The sequence below is a fragment of the Strongylocentrotus purpuratus genome, unplaced genomic scaffold (genome assembly GCF_000002235.5).
Source record: "Strongylocentrotus purpuratus isolate Spur 01 unplaced genomic scaffold, Spur_5.0 spur5_scaffold_10, whole genome shotgun sequence".
NCBI lineage: Eukaryota > Metazoa > Echinodermata > Echinoidea > Camarodonta > Strongylocentrotidae > Strongylocentrotus > Strongylocentrotus purpuratus.
In genome coordinates this window covers 19992837-20017272 of record NW_022145595.1, presented here as the reverse complement: position 1 = coordinate 20017272, position 24436 = coordinate 19992837, and the positions used below count along the sequence as shown (strand labels likewise).

Sequence of the window (24436 nt, the reverse complement as noted above, 5' to 3'; positions counted from 1 at the left end):
AAAACTAGGACTTGTCAGAAAACAAGGCTAAGGTATCCTAGGTAAGCTAATTACGAATCAATTTGAAGTTTTGAATGTCACCCTTAAACCAATCAATCTCTCATCTCTCAAGCTATCTGCGTGTCAAACGCGAGCATCAAATCAAAAGATAATGAATACGAGAAATTGTTTCGCCTTTGCCATGGAAACGACTGGGCTCTTGAGACTAGGCGATCTGATTCGTCGAACCAACCACGCAGCTGCCAAAACGTCGTCTGATCAAGTTGTCGCTTCCCGCCGATATCATTTCATTCCAACCATCCCTCTCCAACCGGGGGTATCTTCTTCTCCATCTCTTCTCTCGCATCTTTGTCTGCATCTGGAAGGGAGGAGGAGAGGAGGAGATTGGAGGAACACCATCACACTAGTCCTGGCGATCCGGCCGAGAGCTTTCCGGGTAGCGGTTGTTAGCGTCTCCGGCCCGAGCACCTGAGATGACAAGGAACATCTGTTTCTTAGGTCTTTCAGAAGTTGAACCTGTCGGCCCGTGAAACTCGTTATTACGTCTTACTTAATCACTCTTCAATCGGTACAGATACATCGATGAGATTTCTAATCGTCATCTTCTAATTAAATTGCTCTCGTTTAATTCCGGGTCAGCTAATCGGGTAAATATATCTTCATCTGTTCACTGTTTTCTCTTCTCTTCCTGTTTTCTGACTTTCAGTAATTGTGCTACTTTTTGTTCAATGTGAAGTATAAATTCATATTTATGTTCTATCACAAAACTTGTTAGAGCTGGTTTTCTAATATATTTACCTGTTAACTTTTTTAATCTACTCGTTTTCTTAGCAGAACGTTTTTTTAATCAATGATTAGTATAATTTCATACTTCGAGTGATGAATCTCAAAACTCGTTAGACCAATGCTTTCGTTATATTCATAGTTTAATCTTTATACAGCTTTACTTGTATCGTACAATACAATATAACATACAATCAAACCTGTATACGAAGGCCACCAAGAAAGAAATTGGCCACTGTAGACAAGTGGTCTTTCTAGACAGGCTTCACGACACAGATTTTTTTTTCTTCCGAGGGAGACAGTCATGGGCTCTACACCGACAACAGGCCTGTATAGAGAGGTTTGACTGTATAATAGTTACGTTGTATTCAATGGTGTGTATCATTTCATATTTCAATATTTTCCAATAACACTTTTGAAGAAAAAAAAAGAGCTTCGGACAACAGGGTACCTGCATTTCCTTTTCCTGACTTACCCTAACCTGTAATTAATTGCCTTTTTATCGCTCATTTAGAAACTCATAAAAGATAAGTATTTTTATTACACTCAGTCTTTCCACAAAAAAACAGAGTGTTGGTAAAAAAGAATTATGTAATTTTGTAAATATTTTTTCTTTCTTCTTGAATTGTGCATGAACTTTTTAATGATGTATATTCCTTTTCCTGACTTACCTTAACATGTAATTAATTGCCTTTTGATCGCTCATTTAGATACTCATAAAAGATAAGTATTAATATTACACTCAGTCTTTCCACAAAAAAACAGAGTGTTGGTAGAAAAAATTATGCAATTTGATTAATATTTGTTTTCTTTCTTCTTGAATTGTGCATGAACCTTTTAAGATGTATGGAATACGTGTCAAATTGGCAAGTTTCAATGCGAAGGGATTGTCGTTAATCAAGTAAAGAAAAAAGCTGGCGTCTATCCGTCTTGTTTTATAAATGCATCTTCAAAAAACGCATTAAAGTGATATAAGTACCTATTAAAAATAACGTTTTATTGCTTATTGTCTTGCGTCCGTGAACAAAAATTGATAATTTTATGGTGATCATCCCAACATGCCAAATGAGAAAGCTGACGCTGGCATCTTTTCTAAATGCATTTACGAAACATCGTCGAAATTACCTACAATGATGTTAGCATTTTGAAGAAAGAAAAAAACTTGCTGTCAACAACCATTTGGATGAATTTCTTTGCCATGGTAACCCTCCTAATTTAAATCTTACCTTTCTGATGAACATATATATATATACATGTATATTGCAGTAAACAAGTTTGTGTGTGTAAGGAAATTTGTTAAACTGGCATATGGATTGATGAAATCATTATATTAACAAATACATTTGGAGCATTATTTGATGTTGCCTTTCAATGATCCTTAATGCGTTATGTAAATCGGGCGCCATTGTTGGTATATATACAGTACACATTACTTGTTTACTTGTTTACTTGTTGAATGAAACTGTTTATAGAAATTAACGTACAGCTGTTTATTTTTAAGTTCAAATCATTTAATCATTAGAACTTTCACCATATAAACATTTACAAATGCACCTTAAATATATCAAGCATAATAAACAAGAAAATAAACGAACCGTTGGGACCGCCCCCAAAAACAAGGCTTTTCAACAGGGGCCGCTCACGAATATATAAAAGAAATGTAATAACAAACTGCGATTCGAGTCCAGTTCTTGTTTAAGTCGGGGAACGCAGCTGTCACAGTTTTGCTTCACTGTCTTCACCGTCTTTCTTGACCAAATATTATTGATGCGTAGAAATTATTTTGTTTTTGTTTTATTTAGACCTACATAACCTATCAAATAGCCTGAAACATTACGTTTTTACTACTTTAGGTGGAAATATCATGTACAGAGATGGTGTCAGTCATTTACCCCCACCCCCCTCAAAAAACACAGTACAATTTGAGATTGATTGACTAATTTACTTTTATATTGATTGATTTTGTTTATTCATTTATTTAGTTTTGTAATAATGTATTTTATTCATTTGTGTGTCACTATCAAATATGGTTCAAAGTGTCTCTCATGGGAACAACATTCACAGACCTTGCTTTCGTTTTCTGTTTTTTAGCAAAAAAATATAGCAGTTAAGTCATACGCAAACGCATTTAGTAGGGTATTAACAATTTTATGAAATACAATTATATTTAATCTTGATGTGTCCCTTGGATGCAACTCTTGCGAAAGTTGTACGAGGACCTTACTTGTTCTTCCTAAGCTCCATACTAAGAGGGGGACCTTTGCTTTGTTCATGCAGGGCCATCGCTGTGACAAATTGCTAATTTGAGATTCGCATAGATGTAGTGATCTCATTTTATTATTATTGGTCCAATTTATTTCAGATTTTCTTTTCTGCTTTACTCATTATGGAAAAAAATAAGAACTTACTACAAAGGTTTGGATAGCTCTTTAAGGTGCCCAATGAAATAAGAATTGAATGATAGCAATAAGCTAAAGGTTACATACAAACCAACACGGCGTTAGTTGCTTATATGGCTTCCCGAAATCTTAAACATTAATGCTGACATTTTACATTTGGTAAAATTGGCGCCTCTTCGCTTTAATAGAGGTACATTTCGAGGTACGTAAACTCAACTCTTACTGTACTAAAGGGTTAGGATTCGTTTCTTGTATCTTCATCCTATTCTCCTTCTTTTTCTTCTTCTTTTCTTTTGTTCTGGCTCTTGTTGTTATTCTTGTCGTTCTTCTTCTTCTTGTTCATCACCTTCTTTTTGTTTTGTACTTGTTCTTGTTTTTGTTCTTGTTCTTCTTTCTGTTGTTTTTGTTTTTCTCCTTCTTGCTCTTCTTGCTCTTCTTCTTGTTCTTAATCTTGTTGCTCTCCTTTGCCCATTATTGTTCCGAAATCTGACCGAAACATGTACACTGCTTCACAGTCAAACACTTGCTTTTAATTGTGCTTATTGCGTTTGTTACAAAATGGTGTGTACAAAAGTGGTAGGAAGTTAATTATCTTCCTAACGATACAACACATGGCACAATTGACCTATTTTTTGCAGATGAAGCATGGGAAATATTTAAAAGAAAGAGACGGAGAGTGAGTGAGAGAGAAAATCCTAAAAACATGCATCGGAGAGAAAGTGAGAGACATGAATAGAGGGAGGGAGAGAGAGAGAAGTACAGGAAAAAATTATTCACAAAGTTAATAATCAGCTTGCAAGATAAAACAATAAATGTAAGAGGGAAGACGAGAAGGATGGAGAGGGGAAAGTGATTTATGAATTTCCCCGTTAATAGGAAGGTGGAGAAAAGAGCTGGATAATAAAAGGCTCCTTAATTACTATCTAAGGTTTTCACCATTTTTTAAAAGACAAACCGATAAAAAATGCATTTAATGAAAGACCTGTCAAGACAAAACTCATGCCTTTTAGCTAGGAAAGTCTCGAATGCTTTTCATTATAATGATAATAAAGTGGTTCAGTTCTGGTGAAAATTGAAAACAATTTTGTCTTCAATATATCTTTAATTTACTGCAATGTAACTTCAAATGGAGATAAATTTAACCTTGAACTGATGTAAAAATTAGTTGTCATAAATGATAATAATGATAGTAATAATCTGGATATACATAGCGCCTACTACAAAATACCGTCTCTAAACGCTTCACATGTATTATTACCCCCGCACAATGTCCACCATCTCCACTCCATGGAGGAATATTCCTACCATATATATATATATATATATGGTCATATATATTTGTCATGCTATCAGGTCCCCATTCCTCTCCTGAGTATGGAGTGGCAAATGTGAATTAATGCCCTGTCAAATTTCATAGCATAACCATCAAATATATATCATATTATAAAGATATTCTAATATATCTGATTTAACTACTATTTAAGATCTATAAGCTATCAATTTCAAAAGTCACGAAGGCATTATGAAAGGTAAGGTGTTAATGGTGAGTCTACATCGGGACATCCTTGCCAAGTGAAATCTTAAAAAAGAACCGTTGAAAATCCACAAACCTGTTGACCCATCTACTTATAAAGTATTGAGCGGACAGTTATCCATCTCGTCTTTAGTAGAGGAGATAATTCATATTTTAAATGATAGGACCCGAGGTCAAAAGCTTTAAAAAAAAACACGATTTGGGGTAAGTGCATAGTTCAGCACCAGCAGTAAGGGATGCTTTTTGAACTTCTTCTGGGCCTCATTGTCTGAACATGTACCCCTACACTGGAAATTTATCCGATGAGCGTCCCGTAATATTAGCGAGCTGTGTCTTCGGGATGGAAGGGGTTGTGATCTCCACGAAGATACGTGAAAACTCTTAAAAACTGGCGCCAAAAAGCGCTGCTTCCGCGCGTCTTTGTTTTATCTGTATTGTTCGCATGGCTTACAAAACGTCCCGCCATTGTGCACGGCAACCCGATGCGCCATCACGACTTTGGAATATGATGGAAACCTAATCCCGCCATTAATGCCAATGCAGTCAATACATGATACTTCCGATTCAGTCTCTTTACAAGTCTTGGAGAGTTAAAGGAGAGATGAATTATTCAGGTGACCCTTTCCGAATCGGGAGCAAAAGGAGTGGATTGGAAGTAAAAAGAATGATTTCTGGTCATTGGAAACGGGGTTTGATGTTTATTTGAAGATTTTTGCAAATGACTGGCACGTCTTTGGAATATGGACAGCTGACCCTGCATGTAAAGTAATGGTTTTCATCGAACCTTTAACCCAGATCGTGCCGTGATTTCCGTAATTGATATATTAATCACCGAGTTTTTCAGATTATGAACTGTTCTTCGGCGCTTCTGCCTTTTAAAAACCTTAATGTTCAGATTGCTCAAGCCATAATGTAAACAAGATATTAGTATGATCACATTAATCGTTTAGACGTTGGCAATTTCAAAAAGCTGTTTACTGGAAATTTGATTTGTAAAGATCTTTTTTTATTTTATTGACACCCTAAAAGCGAAGCCCGAGTTCTAGTTAAAATGTGAGATAGTTTGCGAGTTTTCTCAATTTTTTTCTTCCGCTTTGAAGAGAAAACCATGGAAGAAATTTACCCCCAGAATTATTCCATGCATGCTCTTGTACTAAAAAAATATGACGAGAAAAAACTGCAAAGTTTGGAGAAAACTTTCATGACACACGTGTGTGTAGTCCCAGACGCCAATTTCTGTGTGCATTGCATCTGCTTTTTTCAGTAAGGTTTTGTAAATTTCATATAGATCATTCCAGTATCTCACCAAGTCTTATTTACTGCCCACTCAGCCTTTCCCTATTGCTTTAATACAGCTTCTTTTACAATGAAATTGCATGTATCAGAACTCATCAGTATCTTTATAACTATAGGGACTTTTAGATTTCCGTGGACTGATACGTAAGACGTCCATTCAAGGCAGTGCATTAAAAGGACGTCGATCGTAGCAATCCCCATTGTCTTCGTGCGAATCTAAAAGTCCCTAGTAACCAGTAAAAGAAAATCAAGATTAAAATCAACAACAATCAACAACGCTTTTACTGCGAAAATATGCGGGAAAATTCTGTGGAAATATGCGAGAATGCGGTAAGCTACGACTTAACTGCGATCAATCTGGTAATCGTCTTCCATGGAGGAGACATAATTATGTAATAAAATGTAATTAAAAGGATGGTAATGATATTGTTTTAATTTTATGAACATGATGAACATGGATTATAATGGTAAATAAATTTAACCCCTCTCCTCTCTCCGTCCCTGTTTCTCTCTCTCTCTCCTCTCTCTTTTCTCTACCCTTACTCTCACTACCTCTTGCCATCTTTGTTTTCAATTATCGTTTGCAGAAACAGAAGTGAACTCGTTATTCAAAGGATAAAGGTACTCATTGAAGACGGCAATTATAATGACAGTTCTTCTGAACATCTAAATAAGGTATGTCTACCTATCAAAATCGTATCTTGGCGCAATTCCTGTTTAGCGGCTGCATAAACGATGCGTCAAATGCATCTCTTCCTCTGATTATTCTCTCATATCTTCATGTCTCTCATCTCTTTCTGTTCTCTCTCTCTCTCTCTCTCTCTCTCTCTCCCTCTCCCCTTATCTCTCTCTCGCATTCTAACTCTTATTTTCTCTCTCTTTCTTTCATCGATGCTCTTCTCCCTCCCTTTTAATGAGCCATTAATTTGTCTTTCTCTTAACAAGGCTTGATCACATTTTTAATTGTAAAAATGTTTGTGGGATAATTGTGTAAATGTTTGTTCTTCTTTCTTTCCTTTAACTCTCTCTCTCTCTCTCTCTCTCTCTCTCTCTTTCTATCTCTCCATTCTCCTTCTCCCTCCCCCCTCTCTCTCTCTCTCTCTATCTCCTTCTCTATCTCTTATTTTTCCTCTTCTTTACCATAGATGCTCCCCTCTCTCCTTCAATAAGCCTCTCGTTTTAGTTACCTTAACAAACCTAATCACATTTTTAATTAAGCATTGTGGTGCATTAACATATGCAAGTAATCTAAACCGAGTCGAATGGCGTTCAACCACATGTCCGTAAAACGACTTTCTGTATTTCTTTCTTGAAATACAATAATTTCCCCCAAGCCCATCACGCGTTCCGACATTAAAAGAAAGATATATTTAAGGGGTACAATTACATTAACTTGTTCTTGATTCACGTTACGAGTGTCGTAATATTTCTCATTGGTTAAAGTATCATACGACCCGTGCCTGAACGTAAAGCAATGTATGCAATATTAAACATTGTGCACAATCTGTTCCTTTGTAATGCCTACATGTATAGCAAACACCTTTATTCTATTTATTTATTTTCATGTATGAAGTCTTGTTTTACCGGCTTGGCTACATCAGTGATTTCGACATTAGTTTAAGATTGATTGAGACAAAAAATTCCATTCTCGTTATTGTATTGTATGTTTATTATAAGAAACATTTTATTCGATTTGAACAAACTGACCGAAAAATAACATTACATTTATTATGTTATAAAATGAGATTGCAATATTCATTTTGTTCTCTGAAAGGTAGAAAGATGAATTGACGTTGAATTTAATGACATAAAAAAAATGCTATAGTGAGATGAAATTGTACACACTAATGAGGAAAACTTGATCACAACAAGTAATTAAGGCTTCTACCGACCTTAACATTTCGTAAGACAACCAGTCATCTGCTCATGACTCACGTAGACTTTCTCAAGCCTTTATCAAGCTCCCTTTTATAGAAAATCCGCATGTCTTTGAGTGAATGAAAGCTTGTATACTTAATAATTGTAAGGTTGATAGAAGCCTTAATTACATTTTTATAGTACACATTGTTATTTGAAAAGATAACAAGACTCAATTAGATTGAACTAAAAATTTGTATAGCTTGTTTGAATTTTACCTACTATCTGTTGTTTGAATAAAATTCTAGGAAATATTTGATACTTGGAAAATGAGTTTGCCCGTATCGTAAAGGTGAAGACAATACGTTATAATTTTCTACAAGTTTCATTTGTTCGACGTATATGTTTTGTTTTATATGTGTCGCCTCAATTATCCGAATAGTAAATATCATCCCATATTGAATTGAATAAACGGTAAAATTACTAATACAATTCAGTTTTGTATTCAATCTCGATCATTTTTCTTTACGTCTAAAGGAAACAAAGAAGTCCTACGGTAGGCTACAACATTAAAAAAAAAACAGACTAGCAAAAGAGATCGTGAATCGGCATCTTATTAACGTCCTCTTTACAAGCTTTGTCCTTTATTGATTGCAACAGTCTGCAATGTCCACCTTCCAACCCCTCCTTCCCCCTCCCGCCTACAATAGCACTCACTCAGGGCGTAATTTGCACGTAAATTAAAGACACGGCGGCATGGATAATGCAATTAATGGAAACAAGAGGCAACTGCTACCATCACTTTGCGGGGGTTAAACACTGATTCACGGGTTTGGACGACTGAGATAGAGGCCAGCTAGAATTGCGAACATTTTATTGCATGGAGAGGGGTTTTCTCACTTCCGATCTAAGCTTTCTTCCGAATAACGACAGGAATGTTTGGCGCCAGAAGTGTAGTCATAGGATACAAGTCCTGAATATTCCGCATGTGATCAAGTCGAATTGACTAAAACATTTTTGTTCTTCTTATTTCAGATAATTTTAACGGATTTCCGACATCGCGCCGCGAATCTGTATCAAGAACGAGCGAGCACATTTATGGGAGTGAATCAAACGGACTCATCAAAGCTGATGTACTTCAAACTAATGATTGGCCCCACCGCGCAAAACAGTTGGAGTTCTGTTTAAACTATTTGAATCTCCTCCAAGGACTAGGACTTATCAAGATGGCGATGGGCTATGACGATGACGAATCGTCCATTGAAAATGGCGTGAACGCTTCCTTCAACGATTCATACTACTACAGTAACGAGTCTTTCGTTGAGGAGGAATGGGGTCACGTGAGCGCCGGGAACCTACCCCCGCCTTTCCCCAGACCTACGGCCGTTGTCTTCACTAAAGTCGCCGCTTTCCTCTTAAACATTATCGTCACAATTATCGGTAACGGCATCGTGATCACCATTATCATCAGGAACAAGAATAAGAACATGAGATCGGCCACCTACTATTATCTTATGAACCTGGCCATTGCGGATCTTATTGTCGCTTGCTTTTCGGAATGGACATTACTGGCTACGTTACTCAAGGAAGGATCGTGGCCATTTGGTGCTTTCATGTGCAAGTTCTCCACGTTCATACAAGGTAAATACAAGACTCTAGGACATCTGCCATCCACTTCCTTACCTCTAGAAAACTATTTCCTTGGGCAACCTTGACTATATAACATCCAGATATCCCCGGACAAGTCCCTCCAGGGGTAACTGTCCCTTGGCAACCCTCCATGGATAAAGACCGTTTAGGAAAAGAATCTCTTCTACACAACTTGTAGTCCCAGTCTATTGGACAATTCCCGCTGCTAACTTCTTCGATGGCAGCTACCCCTAGGACAACCCCCCCCCCCCGAAAAAAAACCCTAGAGCTATTTATCCTTGGACAATAACGTCAAGTGGCGACTGTCCCTTGACAACTCTCCTTGAATAAAGACCTTTTGAACAACTTTACCCTTTGGAAATCCCACCCAGACATCTAGTTCATGGGACAATTGTCCAAGGACTATTTTCCAAGGACAACCATACCCTCCATATTTAGTAGCAATGAGATCCATGTAGTTTCCGAAAAAAAAAAACAGTTACGGCCAATATGGCAGAGGCCAACTCGTAAAGGGGTGGACAACAGAAAAGGTAACTTTGTGAGTCATAGTTGATAAAAAAAAAAAAAAATGAAGGTGCACGATTGTTTAAGTAAGGTTGTTGCTGTTGTTAATTCCGTTGTTGTTGTTGATGTTATTCTTGTTGTTGCTGTCAATGATCTTTTATTTTTGTATATTATCGTGTTCTTTTTATCTGTGTATAGTTCTCTGAAAAACATATCCTTGTCCGGGGGGACCGAAAGCCGTTAAAAACACACCGCTTATGATTATTCTAATAGCAATTTCCTCTCCATTGGAAGGCTAAGTCCAGCGGAATTTAAATTATTTTATTGCACGTGCTAATTATTCAATCACTCTGGTGTGCGCATCCTATGGGAAACCATTTATAGACCTGGGTAAAGAGGTGTAAGGTAGATTAAATGCCTTGCTTCTGAAACCAAGAGCCGCGTCAGAGCTTTTCTCCATTCCATACACTTGCAAACATCGAATACTCAATATAGGCAGTGTCACACAGAGGCCAAAAATCCAGATTTTAGTTATCCGGATTATTCGTAGCCTGTCTGTAACCAGTCTGTCACCGACGTAAATGAAAAAAATAGATTTCTAAAACCTGGTTTATTCAAGATGGGTCAGGATTTTTCTGTGTGACACCGCCTAATTACTCGTATTTACTATAATAATCTAAATTTCAAATTCATTTCTTAATAGCAAATAACAAAAATACAATTGCACGACCCGTACTTATCTTTGTATTGAGAGTGATTGGCGTCATGCTAGATATTCTATGCAATAATTGGCTTTCAATTCTGTGAACTTTTCTACGAATCGACAAAATATCTTATACATGCTTAAGTTTCTTACTGATTCAAGGAATTAATCACCATTTCAGATACATGACTTAATGTTATAATATGATGGGGGTTGTGTGTCCGGACGCCAACAAAAATATGACGTTACACTCTAATTATGCTCGCATTAGCGCTAATCCATAACAAATATTTGTCTTTTATGATATTTTCGAACATAAGATTTATATAATTGTTTACTATCATAATTGTCCTTTGATTTTACGTCACCTCAAGTTAATGAAAACAAAATAATAAGCAAACAAAAACAGAAACAAAACATCACACCTTACACCAATTCTTATGCACCACGTATTCGACCTTTCCCCTATATATATATATATATATATATATATATATATATATATAAAGTTTCTTTCATAATGCAATCGTATATGACCAGAGCTCAACTTTATCTTTAAAGTCTTCGAAAAGAAGTAGGCCGCACACTTTTCAAACTGGGGCTTAGGATGACTTCGAAATGGACATCTTGTTTTGACCAAGGAGTTACATTTATGACACTTGCTTTGACTGACTGACCGCCAAAACAAAGGCCACTAAAAAATCGAGGCCACGTCACTATGTGTGTACAAACCCCCGAGAACTCTTAAATTCGCAATTGAATCTGAGGATCGGAAACCTCCCGCCAATTCGGAAAGTTCGCTAACAGCTTGCTAACATTGACTGAGACATTGTCGGAGATGGATGGTCACAAATATTGGGCCATTACAACGAGTTTGCTCGATGGTGATACTCGGGCTTGCGGCTCGGTGGCTTGAGGGCGGGTTTGGAAGCTGAAGTAGGTTTCTGGGAATGATGCTCGTCTTTTCATTATCGGCCTACCCATCCCCTTAAAGCAACCTTTTATCCCGCGAGTCGTCTCCTGCCTGCAGGAAGGTCGTAATATCTAATTTACTGTCAATACCAATGCCAACATCCCTTTTGTTACTCGGTCACTCTGTCTGGGCGTGGTGAGAGATATAAATACCCCCAAAACAGGAACTCAAATACTCAGGGGGCAGCAAACATAACCCTTTTTTCTTCTTCAATAGATTATTCACCTTATCCCCGCATCTACATCGTAGATCCTTTTTTCATACCGTCAATTTTTTTCTTCACGATCAGTTCTTTGAAATATATTGTTTACAAACGTTTATACCGACAAGACGCTGTAACTTCATTTCTTGATTTTTAAGGACAAATGAGAGAGTTTTTGCCGAATACGGCACGACTTATTCATCAATTTGAGATTATTGTCCGTGTTATAACGTTTAATAAAAAAAACACACACAACTTTAACATATTTTATCAGTTTTCGTTAAAAATGTCACCAATCTGCTTCTCTGTTTTATTTGTCATTTTTCTATAGTTGAATTTATTATAAAGGTTCAATCCCGGTTCGATTACCTTACATTCACTGTCTTCCTGGCTCGAGACTGATTTAGCATGCTCTAGGGGCAACGGTGTCGATTTGTATCCGTGGTTGGGGGGGATGATAGGTGCCAAAATATTTTCGGCAATGGATCAAAGCAACCAAGAGGTAGAAGCGTGTGGCAGGTTGCACCCCCTCCCTTACAAGTTATTAACTTTTTTCAAGTCACCCTCAATAAAGATAACATTTCAGAGAATATAGGACTAATGTGGGTCCCACATGGCTTGCAACTTGGGTAGTGAGCACGCGAAGCGTGCGAATCACTTACGGAGCGCGCGAAGCGCGCGACCTAGGGGGATGGGTCACTGATCTCTACGGAATAGAGATCAGTGGGATGGGTGCAGAGAGGGGGGTTTCCCCGTCCCACGCGAAGCGCGGAAGCTTTAATGTTTTATTAAATTATTAGAGAAAGAAGACGATTCGTTGTATCGTTCTCGACTCTTAATTCTTGTCTAAATTTAGTTTCTTTTGACGTTTCATTAAATTATTAGAGAAAGAAGACGATTCGTTGTACCGTTCTCGACTCTTAATCCTTGTTTGAATCAAGTCCCCCTTCCTCCGCGCGTAGCGCGGAATCTCTGACATTTCATTAAATTATTAAAGACAAGAAGACGATTCGTTGAACCATTTTTTACTCTTAATCCTTGTCTGAATTCAGTTCCCCCTCCCTCTCCCACGCGTAGCGCGGAAGCTTTATTGTTTCATTAAATTATTATAGAAAGAAGACGATTCGTTGTACCGTTCTCGACTCTTAATCCTTGTCTAAATTTAGTTTCTTTTGATGTTTCTTTAAATTATTAGGGAAAGAAGACGATTCGTTGTACCGTTGTCGAATCTTAAACCTTGTCTAAATTCAGTTTCTTTTGACGTTTTATTAAATTATTAGGGAAAGAAGACGATTCGTTGTACCGTTCTCGAATCTTAATCCTTGTCTGAATTCAGTTTCTTTTGAAGTTTCATTAAATTATTAGAGAAAGAAGACGATTCGTTGTACCGTTCTCGATTCTTAATCCTTGTCTGAATTCAGTTGGTGCACTGCATTTCTATAATGCTGTTGATTGAATAAATTGAATAAATTCATCAATTTCTGATGAAGCCGTATGAGCGAGAATTCCATTTATTCTTGTCTTATATACGGTTGTCTCATTTACATATGTATTATGAAAATGAGATAATAAAATGTTATATTGATGGTCATCTTGCGAGTAATAACCATTAACTACTCTCATCGGGCTCTCATTAATTTTTCTCTTCATTTTTTTTATTATGGGGAATTAATGGGGGGGGGGGAGATGATTGTACAGGCCATCCCCCACCTGAAATATTGGGGGGGGGGGATATATCCCCCCCATCCCCCCGGGATCTACACCCATGTCTAGGGGCCTATCTGGATTTCCTTTCGGACAATGCAAACATTAGAGATGTACAAATAATTTTGTGTTGAGATGACAGTTTATTAATCATAAACGTCAACAAGAGGTACCCGTTCATTTCCCCCACCAACGTGAGCGGATTAAAACAGGAACAAAATCCACGCAATTATATTCGCTTGTCCAGTAGTGGCTAAGCCCTGTCGTAAAGATAATACTCCTTGGATAAGATGATGAATTATTGAGCTGTATGGTTCTGATCATCATTAATAAAGGATTGAGGAACTTTAAATGTTTAAGGAGCTGGATAAAGGATACAGATAAAATGACAAGTAGTGAAATATTGAACATTTCAAGTAAGTACTGAACATGTTCTACGAACTAGAAGATAAAACACTCCCGGTGCCCGTTTGTGTGCGTGAATTAATCCGATGTTTATACTACTTGTACAGTAGTGAAAGACTATTAGACAGGGCGTGATAAGCGATATTATAACCGTTATCATCATTATTGTTGTGGTTTTGTTGATGCTGCTGTAATGATTGATATCATTATCATTATTATCATTATAATTGTTATTATTATCATCATCATTAATAATTATCATCATCATTGTCATCATTGTTACTATTAGTGACAGTAGTAGTAGTAGTAGTAGTAGTAGGAGTAGTAGTAGTAGTAGAAGTAGTACTAACATCATCATAATTGTTATCAGTATTATTACCATAGTATTAATCGCTATCATAATGTCTTGGATTATGTTCATACGCCCTGTGTCAACCTGCTGGAATAGCTTTAATCACTCACTCCTGTGTCCATAATTGATGTCATCCCACGGTGTGTTTTCATTAAAACACACTGAGATTTCTGACAGCACTTTGTAATTTCTCAAAACATATGGAGAGCGAGAGGTAATAAATTCGCTTTCTAAACGATATGTAAATTATTAGCTCATTAACGAGCTTGGCAGTACACCGTAGATGAATTAAACAAGATCGAGTCAGGTTAGAAAAGGCCGTATGAACACAGCCTAAAAATAATAAAAATAATAATATTGGATTCTTATATAGCGCACGTATCGACCTTGCAAGGTCTTCAACTCAAGGCGCTCCAACTTTACCCGGCTATGCTAGGCTGCCGATTCGACGCTCACAGCATTTTAAGGAATTTTTTCCTACCGTTACCCATTTAACATTTAACACCTGGGTGGAGAGTGGCAAATGTAGATCAATATCTTGCCAAAGGACATTAGTGCCGCGGCGGGACTCGAACCGTGGACCTTGTGATCGACAGTCCGGCGACGTTTCCACTCATCCACGACACCTATACATATAAATACTCCTCAACCGCACTGCTACGTCTTTCACACACACTACGCGTACAATTGGGTATCGCCTCTTCGCGGTTTCATAATCAAAACTTATGTTCCTCACATCATATTCCAAGCGCTATTGGAAAATACAATGTCAACATCTTCAAACATACACAGCCGCGAAAAAGGCTGAATAATGCCATCTAAATGATATCAGCGAATCCGTGAACTATGGAAATAACTTCATCTCCGGAGAGGCAAAGGAGCAACCAAAATGGGGTTACGAGACACCTTAAAAATGATCGGCAGTCATTTCAATTGCTCTTCAGATGTTGTAGTCGGTGGAGAAGTGGACTATAATTTGGGGAAACTTCAGAATGTAAACAATCTGTAGGTGGAACTAATAAAATAGCGCAGCTAACAATATTGCATTTTGGCAAGTTACATCATACCTGCTCAACATATCAATTCCTTTCATAGCAAAAGCGCTCCTCACAATTTCTGTAAATTTGGCAGTTTAACGCTACGCGTACCGCCTTGACCGGACTGTGCGGTATCTGTGCAGTTCTTGTGTGTAGAGAGGTCGGGCTGTATTCATTATTTCTTGGGGGTGCATAAATTGCTCTAATTATACGTACGCGTGTAATGCGCAAGTTTATTGTGACGGCACTAAACCCATCCCACTCATTGTTACCCTATTTTCATAATGGTACTGACCCAATGAAATGTAGTGCAGTGCGCTCGTACGCGCTGCGCTGCGTGTGTACATGTACTGTACTATGCATGTTCAGTTATATGTGTATGCATAGCATTACGTACATGCATACGGCTAGCTGGCACAAAACCCTGGGTCGGGCTTCTAAAATGGGACATGAAGCATGATTTGACATGAAAAATGACGGAGCTAAAAATGAATCAATCAAAATGAAATTTATATGTATGAAAAGCTTACGTATCATATGTCATTGTCTGTGATTGAGGATTTACAAATTTGACGCAAAACGCGTTGCTGCAAAGTTAAAGATTGGTTTATTGAAAGGCAATCGAGCACAGTACGACCGATCCATTGACATTGTGTATGAGAGAGTAATTTTTTTAAAATGGATTGTAAAGTTCAACGTCAAAGTGACGGAGGTTTTTTTTCAAGTAAGGGCATGGTTTTACATGGAATGTAAAGGAAATGTTTCCTTCTTCTCATATCTCGATTGAGGATATTATTCTCAATTTCGATTTTTAATGGTAAAGAAAAGTGTAAAAAGATGTCGAGAATTTTACCATATATACCATGTAATATAAAATGCGCGCGGGTCGGTTGATCTCCCAAAAGGAGCGCGAAGGAATTGATATGCTCGCGAAGTGTTCATACTTTGCCAATAATGCGGGATAAGGGATGAAACCACGTGTCAGCTTTTAAGTTTATATACGGAGGCCTTAAATAACTGTCTATAGTGTTTTTTATAGCAAAATAAGATTATTACTCACTAATAACCTTCTGTTGTGAGGTATGCGCCAATAACATAAATCCGTTTTGTTTAAATGTTTTTTGTCCCCTTTTGTTATCTTGATTTTAATTATCTTCAATACCCTACATGGAATTTAGGCTTCATTTTTTCGAACTGACCCCAACCCCGCCCACCCCCCCCCCTTCAAAAACAAAAACAAACAGCAGAACATATGTTTTTTTTTAAATTAAAAGTCATTACTGAAATTAATACGAAATGCGCTACAAGAGGAGTAGGAAACATGCAATTCAGAGCACAACTTCGAATTATTTTACAATTCTAGACTGTACAGGGCCGAGCGCAGTATTCTTGACTGGAATCAACACTCTAAAATCCAGAAAGAAATCGATATGAATACATTACAGATCATAACATGATATACAGAGCAACGAAGGGTATTTTAGCAGGAACAGGCATCCATTGGCGCAGTGTGCAAAACAGTGACGCATCCAAAATTTATGAAAAGGGAGGGGGTAGCTTGTTAGGTCTGTCTGCTGTATCATAGACCTACCATGGTTGTATACACATAAATATCAAAGATTTTCCAATAAAAACAGGAAGGGGTTGTGGCTACGTTGGCTTTATCCGATGCTGAATGCGTCCAGGCGCAAATATAGGACGGGGGTCGAGGGGGAGGGGAGAAACAGAATTACCTAGCAAGTAAATCAATAATTAAATAATTAAATCTTTATGATCAAACTTGGGATGGTCGGATAGATGTGTGGAAAGAGAGGTGATGAGGACGAGGGAAGGGGAAAGAGGCGATGAGGAGGAGGGGAGAACAGGTGGGATGAGGAGGGGAAGGGATTGAAGGGGAGGGGAAAGTGATGAGGTGGACCGTGAGGTAGTTAAAAACCATCAACAAATAATACTAATTATTAAATGTCTGAATTTAACAGACGAAGCCAAATACCGTTCTGTCCTACCGTACTACAATTCAATACAAATTCGGAAGAAACATTAGATATAAAATTCTCATCAATAATTTTATTGATGAGAATTTTTTATCTAATGTTTCTTCCAAAATTGTATTGGATTGTAGTAGGACAAAAAGTTATTGTAGAATGTACAAAAGAAAGAGACATTGCATGTCAAGAAAAAAAATGATATCGTCTGTTCAAAGCCGTTATGTATCAAAGTATGCAATTTAACGCCCCTGGTTCTTAGCAGACGACATGTCACTTCTTAGATATCGTATCGCTTTTAATGATCACGCCTGTGGGAAAATTGGACAATATTTCCTTTAATGAGTCATGCGTGTTTCACATTTACATACAGTGAAACAGTTTGGCGGAGAAAGAACTTCATGTGTAAGAAAGCAGATAAAGAAAGGAAATTTATTCGGATTTTGATATTTAATCGGGGATATGGGATTATACATTACATTCAGCAAAAATTCAACATATAATTCAGCTTGATATATTCATCTTTTTTAAAATAAAAACCAGTACAAACATTTAAAAGAATCAATAATTTCTCATTTTTATTGTGATATATGTATTATAATTAATAATAATTTGTAAACAATTATGTGGGAAATGGAAAATCTATGTATTAAGTACGAATACGGATTGAGAGGGTAAACTCTTCATGTTCATTTGAACCAAATTCATGACCCCATTCCATAACTATGTGTTACCTTTATGCAGCCTTTATGTAGTTTTTACTGTAAATATAATGAGTAAAGTTAATAAATAACAAAGTAAATAAATGAATATATAAATGAATATACAAGGTAAATTAATTAATTAATTAACGTGGTAATTAAATAAGTAAATCATAAACAGATGAATAAATCTCTTTTCATTTTATTTTTCAGGGGTTTCTGTACATGTCAGCATCCTGACGCTCATGGTCGTGGCTGGTGATCGATACATCGCGATACTCCACCCTATCAAGTCGCGGGTAGTCAAGCGTAACGCCTGGCTAGTCATTGCAGTCGTTTGGCTCTTTTCGACGGCAATCAACATACCGCTAGTCATCTACTACCACTATTTAGAACATACTTGGCCGAACGGAGAAATACGGGTAAGAGAATCCACGATTTCCTTTCACTATGAATATGACGGACAAAGAAAGCGGACAAAATATACAGTTCCTCAGGTAGACAAAGAAACATCCCTTCACTGCTGTTATGTAAAAATGTGTAGAACAGGTGCATATGCATATGACACCTGTTCTACACATTTTTACATAATAGCAGTGAAGGGATGTTCCTTTGTCTACCCGGGGAACTGTATATTTTGTCCTCTTTCTTTGTCCGTCATGTTCATAGTGTTTTCTCCTAGTAACACCTAATGTTGTTGTGTCATTGTTGATTACACTTTCCGTATTAAACACACAACTGTCTTTAAATACGGTAACTAAGAGTAAATAAATTAACAAAGATCGACAATTACGAAAGAAAATTAAACGTTTCCATTTATAGAGAATTTCGTTCATTTCGGTCAATTCTGGTTCAATTCTGGAGAATGAATTTCCTAAATTTTCTAGTAACGCCCAGTTTTCTTGTGCAGTTGTTTGTGTCAACGTATTCACGCTAAGTTACTTTATTTACATGTAGGTGACAATATGTTACTATTATCGAATACAAATTACCTATTTTGCCATTTACATCAGTAGATAATAATAATACTAATAACATTGATTATAAAAGGCCTAAAAACAAGTAATGATAATAATGAAAATGATAATAATAATAATGATAAATATTATTGATAATAATAATAATGATAGTAATGAAAATATTGGATAAGATAACGATAAGTATACTCGGATTTACATTAAAAAAATATGTGCCTTTAATCACAATGTTCATTTTTATAGACACTATTGTCATCTGGAATCATACACGAACCTTCGATTAGATCATTGGATACTGAATGGGAACAATTTTTTCAATTTCAAAGTACCAAAGTGACCCATATAATATGATTTTACTGCTATTGTGTACATCTACAGCAATGACCGACAGAAAGTTGACTTTATGGCAAAAATATTGAAAATTGGTTACGGTTATAAGATGATTTAACTCTCTATGAGCGGACATTGACCTTTAGCGTAAGAGTGTATAGATATTGTGCTCCAGTGGATAAGTCACCGAACTTTGGGTGAAAAGGGGCGGGTTCGAATCCTTAATTGCTTAAGTGCATAAACGTCATTTGTTGAGGTGCCGTGGTCGAGTGGTTAAGTCGCCGGACTGCCGTGGCACTAATGTCCTTTGGCAAGACATTGATCTACATTTGCCACACTCAACCCAGGTGATGTAAAATGGGTACCTGACAGGAATTAATTCTTTGAAATGGACAAATATGCGCTATATAAACTGGGTTTTTCTATCAATCTTTATCATTTCAACTTGTTCTTGTCTATCCAACAGAAATACTGCTTCGAACATTGGGGCATAATTGGGCAATTGCAATGGAAACTCGCCAAGGAGATGTACACCTTGACTGTTTTCGTGTGTGTATATGTAGTCCCACTTGTGCTGATGTCTGTCGCCTATGTCCGAATTGGAATGACCCTAAGCTATCGGAGCATCAGTGGGCCAGGGGTCTCCATCAAAGCAACTATCTCTGTTCAGGACAAGGCACGGAAAAAGGTGATTGAAACGAAAGAGAGGACAAATTCTCGTTTGCTCCAAGAACATATTAAGTGTTAAATCTCCAGTTTAATAGGCCGAGAGGGGAAAGAGTGTTAAAAGAATAAATTATTTCTCGCTATATACTGCTGGATTGAAATTGAAAATCATTAAGATTGCAGCGGGCAGTGAAAAGTATTGATTCTAATATTTTGAAGACTCATTTTGTCACTCATTGGCCTTTTTCAAATGTTGAAAGTGTGAGTTGGTGTGTTTTGGTATAGCGTTTTTGTATATGGGGATCTGTATTGGGTCCGTTATTATGTTTTTCAAAGCTTTTATCAATTATTCTCCCAAAAAATACACCACGATATTTTATTCTGGGGCACGCTACAAGAGTCCTATCTCGCACCCCGGGGCAACGTGTCTGACACGGCCGGTTGTAGCAACTACTCCGAAGATTACATTAAGCTTGATCTAAGAAGACACGAACGAACGAATTATAACAGTAAGCTGCTCTTGAATTCTCCATCTGACACTTACAATTGTGTAGTCCTATCTATTATGTCATGACGAAAGAGCAATCGTAATTGAGGTACGTTTGATCTATGACCTTAGGAGTACCTGAGGGATCTGTTTTTGGTCCGTTATTATTTTCCTTTCTAGACTAAGTGATGGTACTCTCTTTAACGTATGAAAATGGTTCCAAACACATCGGTAGATACCAACACCGGCAAGTCCAAACAAATGATTTCCTTCAATAATTGTTAAACTATATATTCTAATACGTCCCAAGGTTGAGTAAATAATAAACATATTTAATTTTTCTTTTTCTTTCAAAGGTCGTTAAGATGATGCTTGTTGTAGTGATAACGTTCGCTTTGTGCTGGCTGCCATACCACATCTACAACCTATACGCACATTTCCGAGGCGTAAGTTCCCTTTTGCCTCGTATCCCAAATCTACACAGCACGGCACTGTTAACAAAGAGTTACTTACACGATCAGAAAGGTTTTCGAGAAACCAGTTCAAGAGGAATTTCAATACCCTGCCTTTTCTATATCCCATAACAAATCTTGTTCGGATCATGGAGTTACTAGCCTGTTCGGATGATGCAAAACGCGATCGTAATGTTCGCAATGCCTATTTCAATAAGTATAATAGGTGATTGAAAAGGCTATTGAAATTGTCTTTAATTGATTTTTCGAAATTCTTCGCAATCGTGCTCACTTTAATTCTGGATTGGCTTAGTGAGGGTGGGATGGGGCCGTCGGTAATTGGTTGGCTTGGTATGTCTATTATGTATTAATTACGTTAATATAATTTTCATTCAGATAACGAAAGTTGATTTTAGTCCATGTAGTATAATATGTGCAGATCGTAAAATGTTATCGTAGCCTTTCTATATCAAATCGAAAACAGAAAGACCAAACATTTTTGTAAAGGGTCATGGAAATATTTATTTCTGGAAAGATTTAACGTGTCCTGTCCTGCCAAATAATAACGTAACAGTCTCTAGAATTTAGTGAGTGGCCGAATTAATCGATATAAAAAAGAGAGCCGCTGGTGGTGCATATCAAAATGCATTCGTAGCCAGTACATATAGATATGATACAATCCTGAAGAACCACCTCACTACCCTTTACTTGAACATGAGGTTACAAATATTGGCAAGTAAAACAACTTAAGAGCCCACCCCCCCCCCATTCTCTTTTCTATACACTATTGCTTTTCGAGGTAATGATTTGATGTGTTTGTGTCAATGCAATATCAAAACAATCCGTTTGTTAAATTACTTTACAGTTTAAGTCGGATTGGGACATCTTCACCTTCATAATTTGGCTGGGCTACGCCAACTCTGCGATGAATCCTTTCATCTACTGCGGGTTCAATGAAAACTTCCGTCGAGGGTTCCGCGATGCCTTTACCGGACGTTGGTGTCGAAAGCAGACATCGCACCACAAATTCCCCACCGGAGCGACCACAAAGTCGGTGACGACGACGATGTTCACACACAGCGACCACATCGATCCGACGTCGATGGAGTCGATGCTCTAATCTGGGATGTCTTTGGCGTGGCTGGAGGACTTGAATGGAGGAAAAAATTGAACTGGACTATTGTGACGTCATAATAGAATATTTGAACGCATGTGGTAGAGAGGTACCTGGACTTGAAGAAGGCTGTGAGATTACGGCCCATGAAGCAGCCAAGAGCAAAATTGAAATGCTTTAATTTTTGCAAAGATATCTTATTTATTTCATCTCACCATACATTAGTGTAAAGACATGAAGCTATAATCTGCTGGAACTACTGTATATAAGTTTTCAAATATTATCTACAGGAACAGTGAAAGAGTTTTCTAGCATTATCCTCGATTTGTTTCGAAAGGGATCGAAGTTGTGTGTGCCAAAAGCTTACTGTGGCAATCTAACGTCTGTTCCTTTAGTCGAAGAAAGCCTGTTTAGAGTTTTAACCTTTCAGGTGCCGCACAATCATCATGATCCCTAAAACGTGACCCCAGGAATGGCACGAGGCAAAGGATGGATTCCCTTCTCTCTATTATATATCAATATCAGTTTCTTTGTATTCTTGTGTCCTATAATTTTGTTCTTCTATCGTCCTATATTTTCGTCATTTGAGACGTCATTCACCTTATACAGTAGGCTTGCGGGTGCACCATGTGAGAGAGAGGGAGGATTGAGGAGTCCTGAAAAGGACTCTCGGTAATCTTTCTTGAGGGTGTGTAGTCCTGAAAAAGACTGTTGGTGTAGTCTTGAAAAAGACTGTTGGTTATCTTTCTTAAGCGCTTGGAGAGGATGGGTTATTCACCCTCCAGTTTGTTTTCTTCTCTTTAAAGCCATTCTGTACTAGAAAAAAAAAATCCCCTCTAGCGCCATCTCATGTCACCTATAGCAGTATGGTTTCGTAAACCCCTGCTTCCTTATCTGCGCTGTTGGTTCTGGCATCGAGTAGTCTGTTTGCGAAGTGGAAATTAGGTATTAAGTAACGCACTGTTGGCAAGTTGACCCTGAGATGGCGCTGTACAATAAATATTACGCTAGGGATGAAAGTTCTTCAGTTCAGTATCGCTTTAAATGTAGAAGTGTGGAAATCCTAAGAATCGCCACTTTGGAGTCGATTAAACTCCAAAGATGTACTCGAATGATTTCTTATATGGCTATCAAAAAAGTGAGGTTTTATTCCGCGTTTAAGATATAGTTGACGTTTTATTCCTTTATATGCTGTGTCATCCAACCTGTAGCGACGTCAATTCTCGCTACCCTAAATAGGTACGAAAATCTCGAAATTCGCGAGACGAGGTAATTTTCACTCTCTCGGGTCGTCACTACAACTTCCGGTATAGAGTCCCATCCCAAGTCACGGCCTTCATCCACCCCCATTTTTCAGGGTTCTTACGCTTGGAATCATGAGCCCAGCACTGTGCAGCCTCACAAAAGAAAACCATCGTCACTGATGTCAAAAGACGCAAAAAACAACGAATGAAATGTTCAAATAAACGTTGAAATATTTGCGAAAAAAAAACAAGACCGAGCAGACGACATATTCGGTGCATACACGTTGTGTGGCGACGGCGTTTTACGTTTGCGCTATCGCGCCGCCTGCACAGGAAGCTGTAATGTGGAAAAGCTATCCCATAATGCAATGCGCGTTTTTAAGGATTTTCCCCGGATCTCGGCAGAATCGCTATTTGGGGTAGCGAGAATTCCAGAACAAGAGGATCGTTAGATCAAATGAGTCAATGTCCTTTTGCTCACAAAAAATACATCTCACTTAGTTCTTATTGTGACCAGATTATGATAATTGAGTTTTTATCAGACACTTGTACCGAATAAAATGGATGTATATAATAGTGTAAAGTTATAGCAGTATAATAATGCATCGTTCGTAATGAGACTATTCATGTATGTTGTGTATCTAATTGAATCCGAGAAATATTAATATTCTAAACAAATGTTTAATGTTAAACAGCTTTCCGAGCCCAATAGGGAACTTTTTCATATAAATTGAATTGATATTGTAAAATTAAATTTTCAGTGTACATGATGTTTTCTTAGAAAACATTTATTTTTATTTATTTTCTAACATCGTGTTTTTCTTATAAACCATACTTCTTGATCGAAGCGCTTCACGATGCATTCCTTTAATGCGGGTATTTTAAGGTACAGAACGATTTGCTCTGTTTGTCTTCTTTGTTTTCATTTTGTAGTCACGCTGCACAAAAGTTTTACATATTTTATATTGAGTATATATTTATATGCAGTTCGGCATATTGCTGTCGATTTTATATTTATTTAAAAAACAAATCGGATTAATGAAGTACATCTTGTATTCAAGAACTGATAAATTTCTTTCAG

General features: G+C 37.4%; 1 protein-coding gene across 1 annotated transcript; it reads left to right on the top strand.

Annotated features, from left to right (window-relative positions):
- The first annotated feature begins 274 nt into the window (after window positions 1-274).
- LOC100893002 (tachykinin-like peptides receptor 99D) lies at window positions 275-22788 on the top strand. Its single transcript, XM_003723416.3, has 7 exons — window positions 275-647; window positions 6600-6687; window positions 8905-9510; window positions 18299-18507; window positions 19859-20080; window positions 20902-20991; window positions 21863-22788. Exons 3-7 carry the CDS (start codon window positions 9096-9098, stop codon window positions 22115-22117), a joined length of 1191 nt encoding a protein of 396 aa, XP_003723464.2. The 5' UTR covers window positions 275-647; window positions 6600-6687; window positions 8905-9095; the 3' UTR covers window positions 22118-22788.
- Window positions 22789-24436: the final 1648 nt, after the last annotated feature.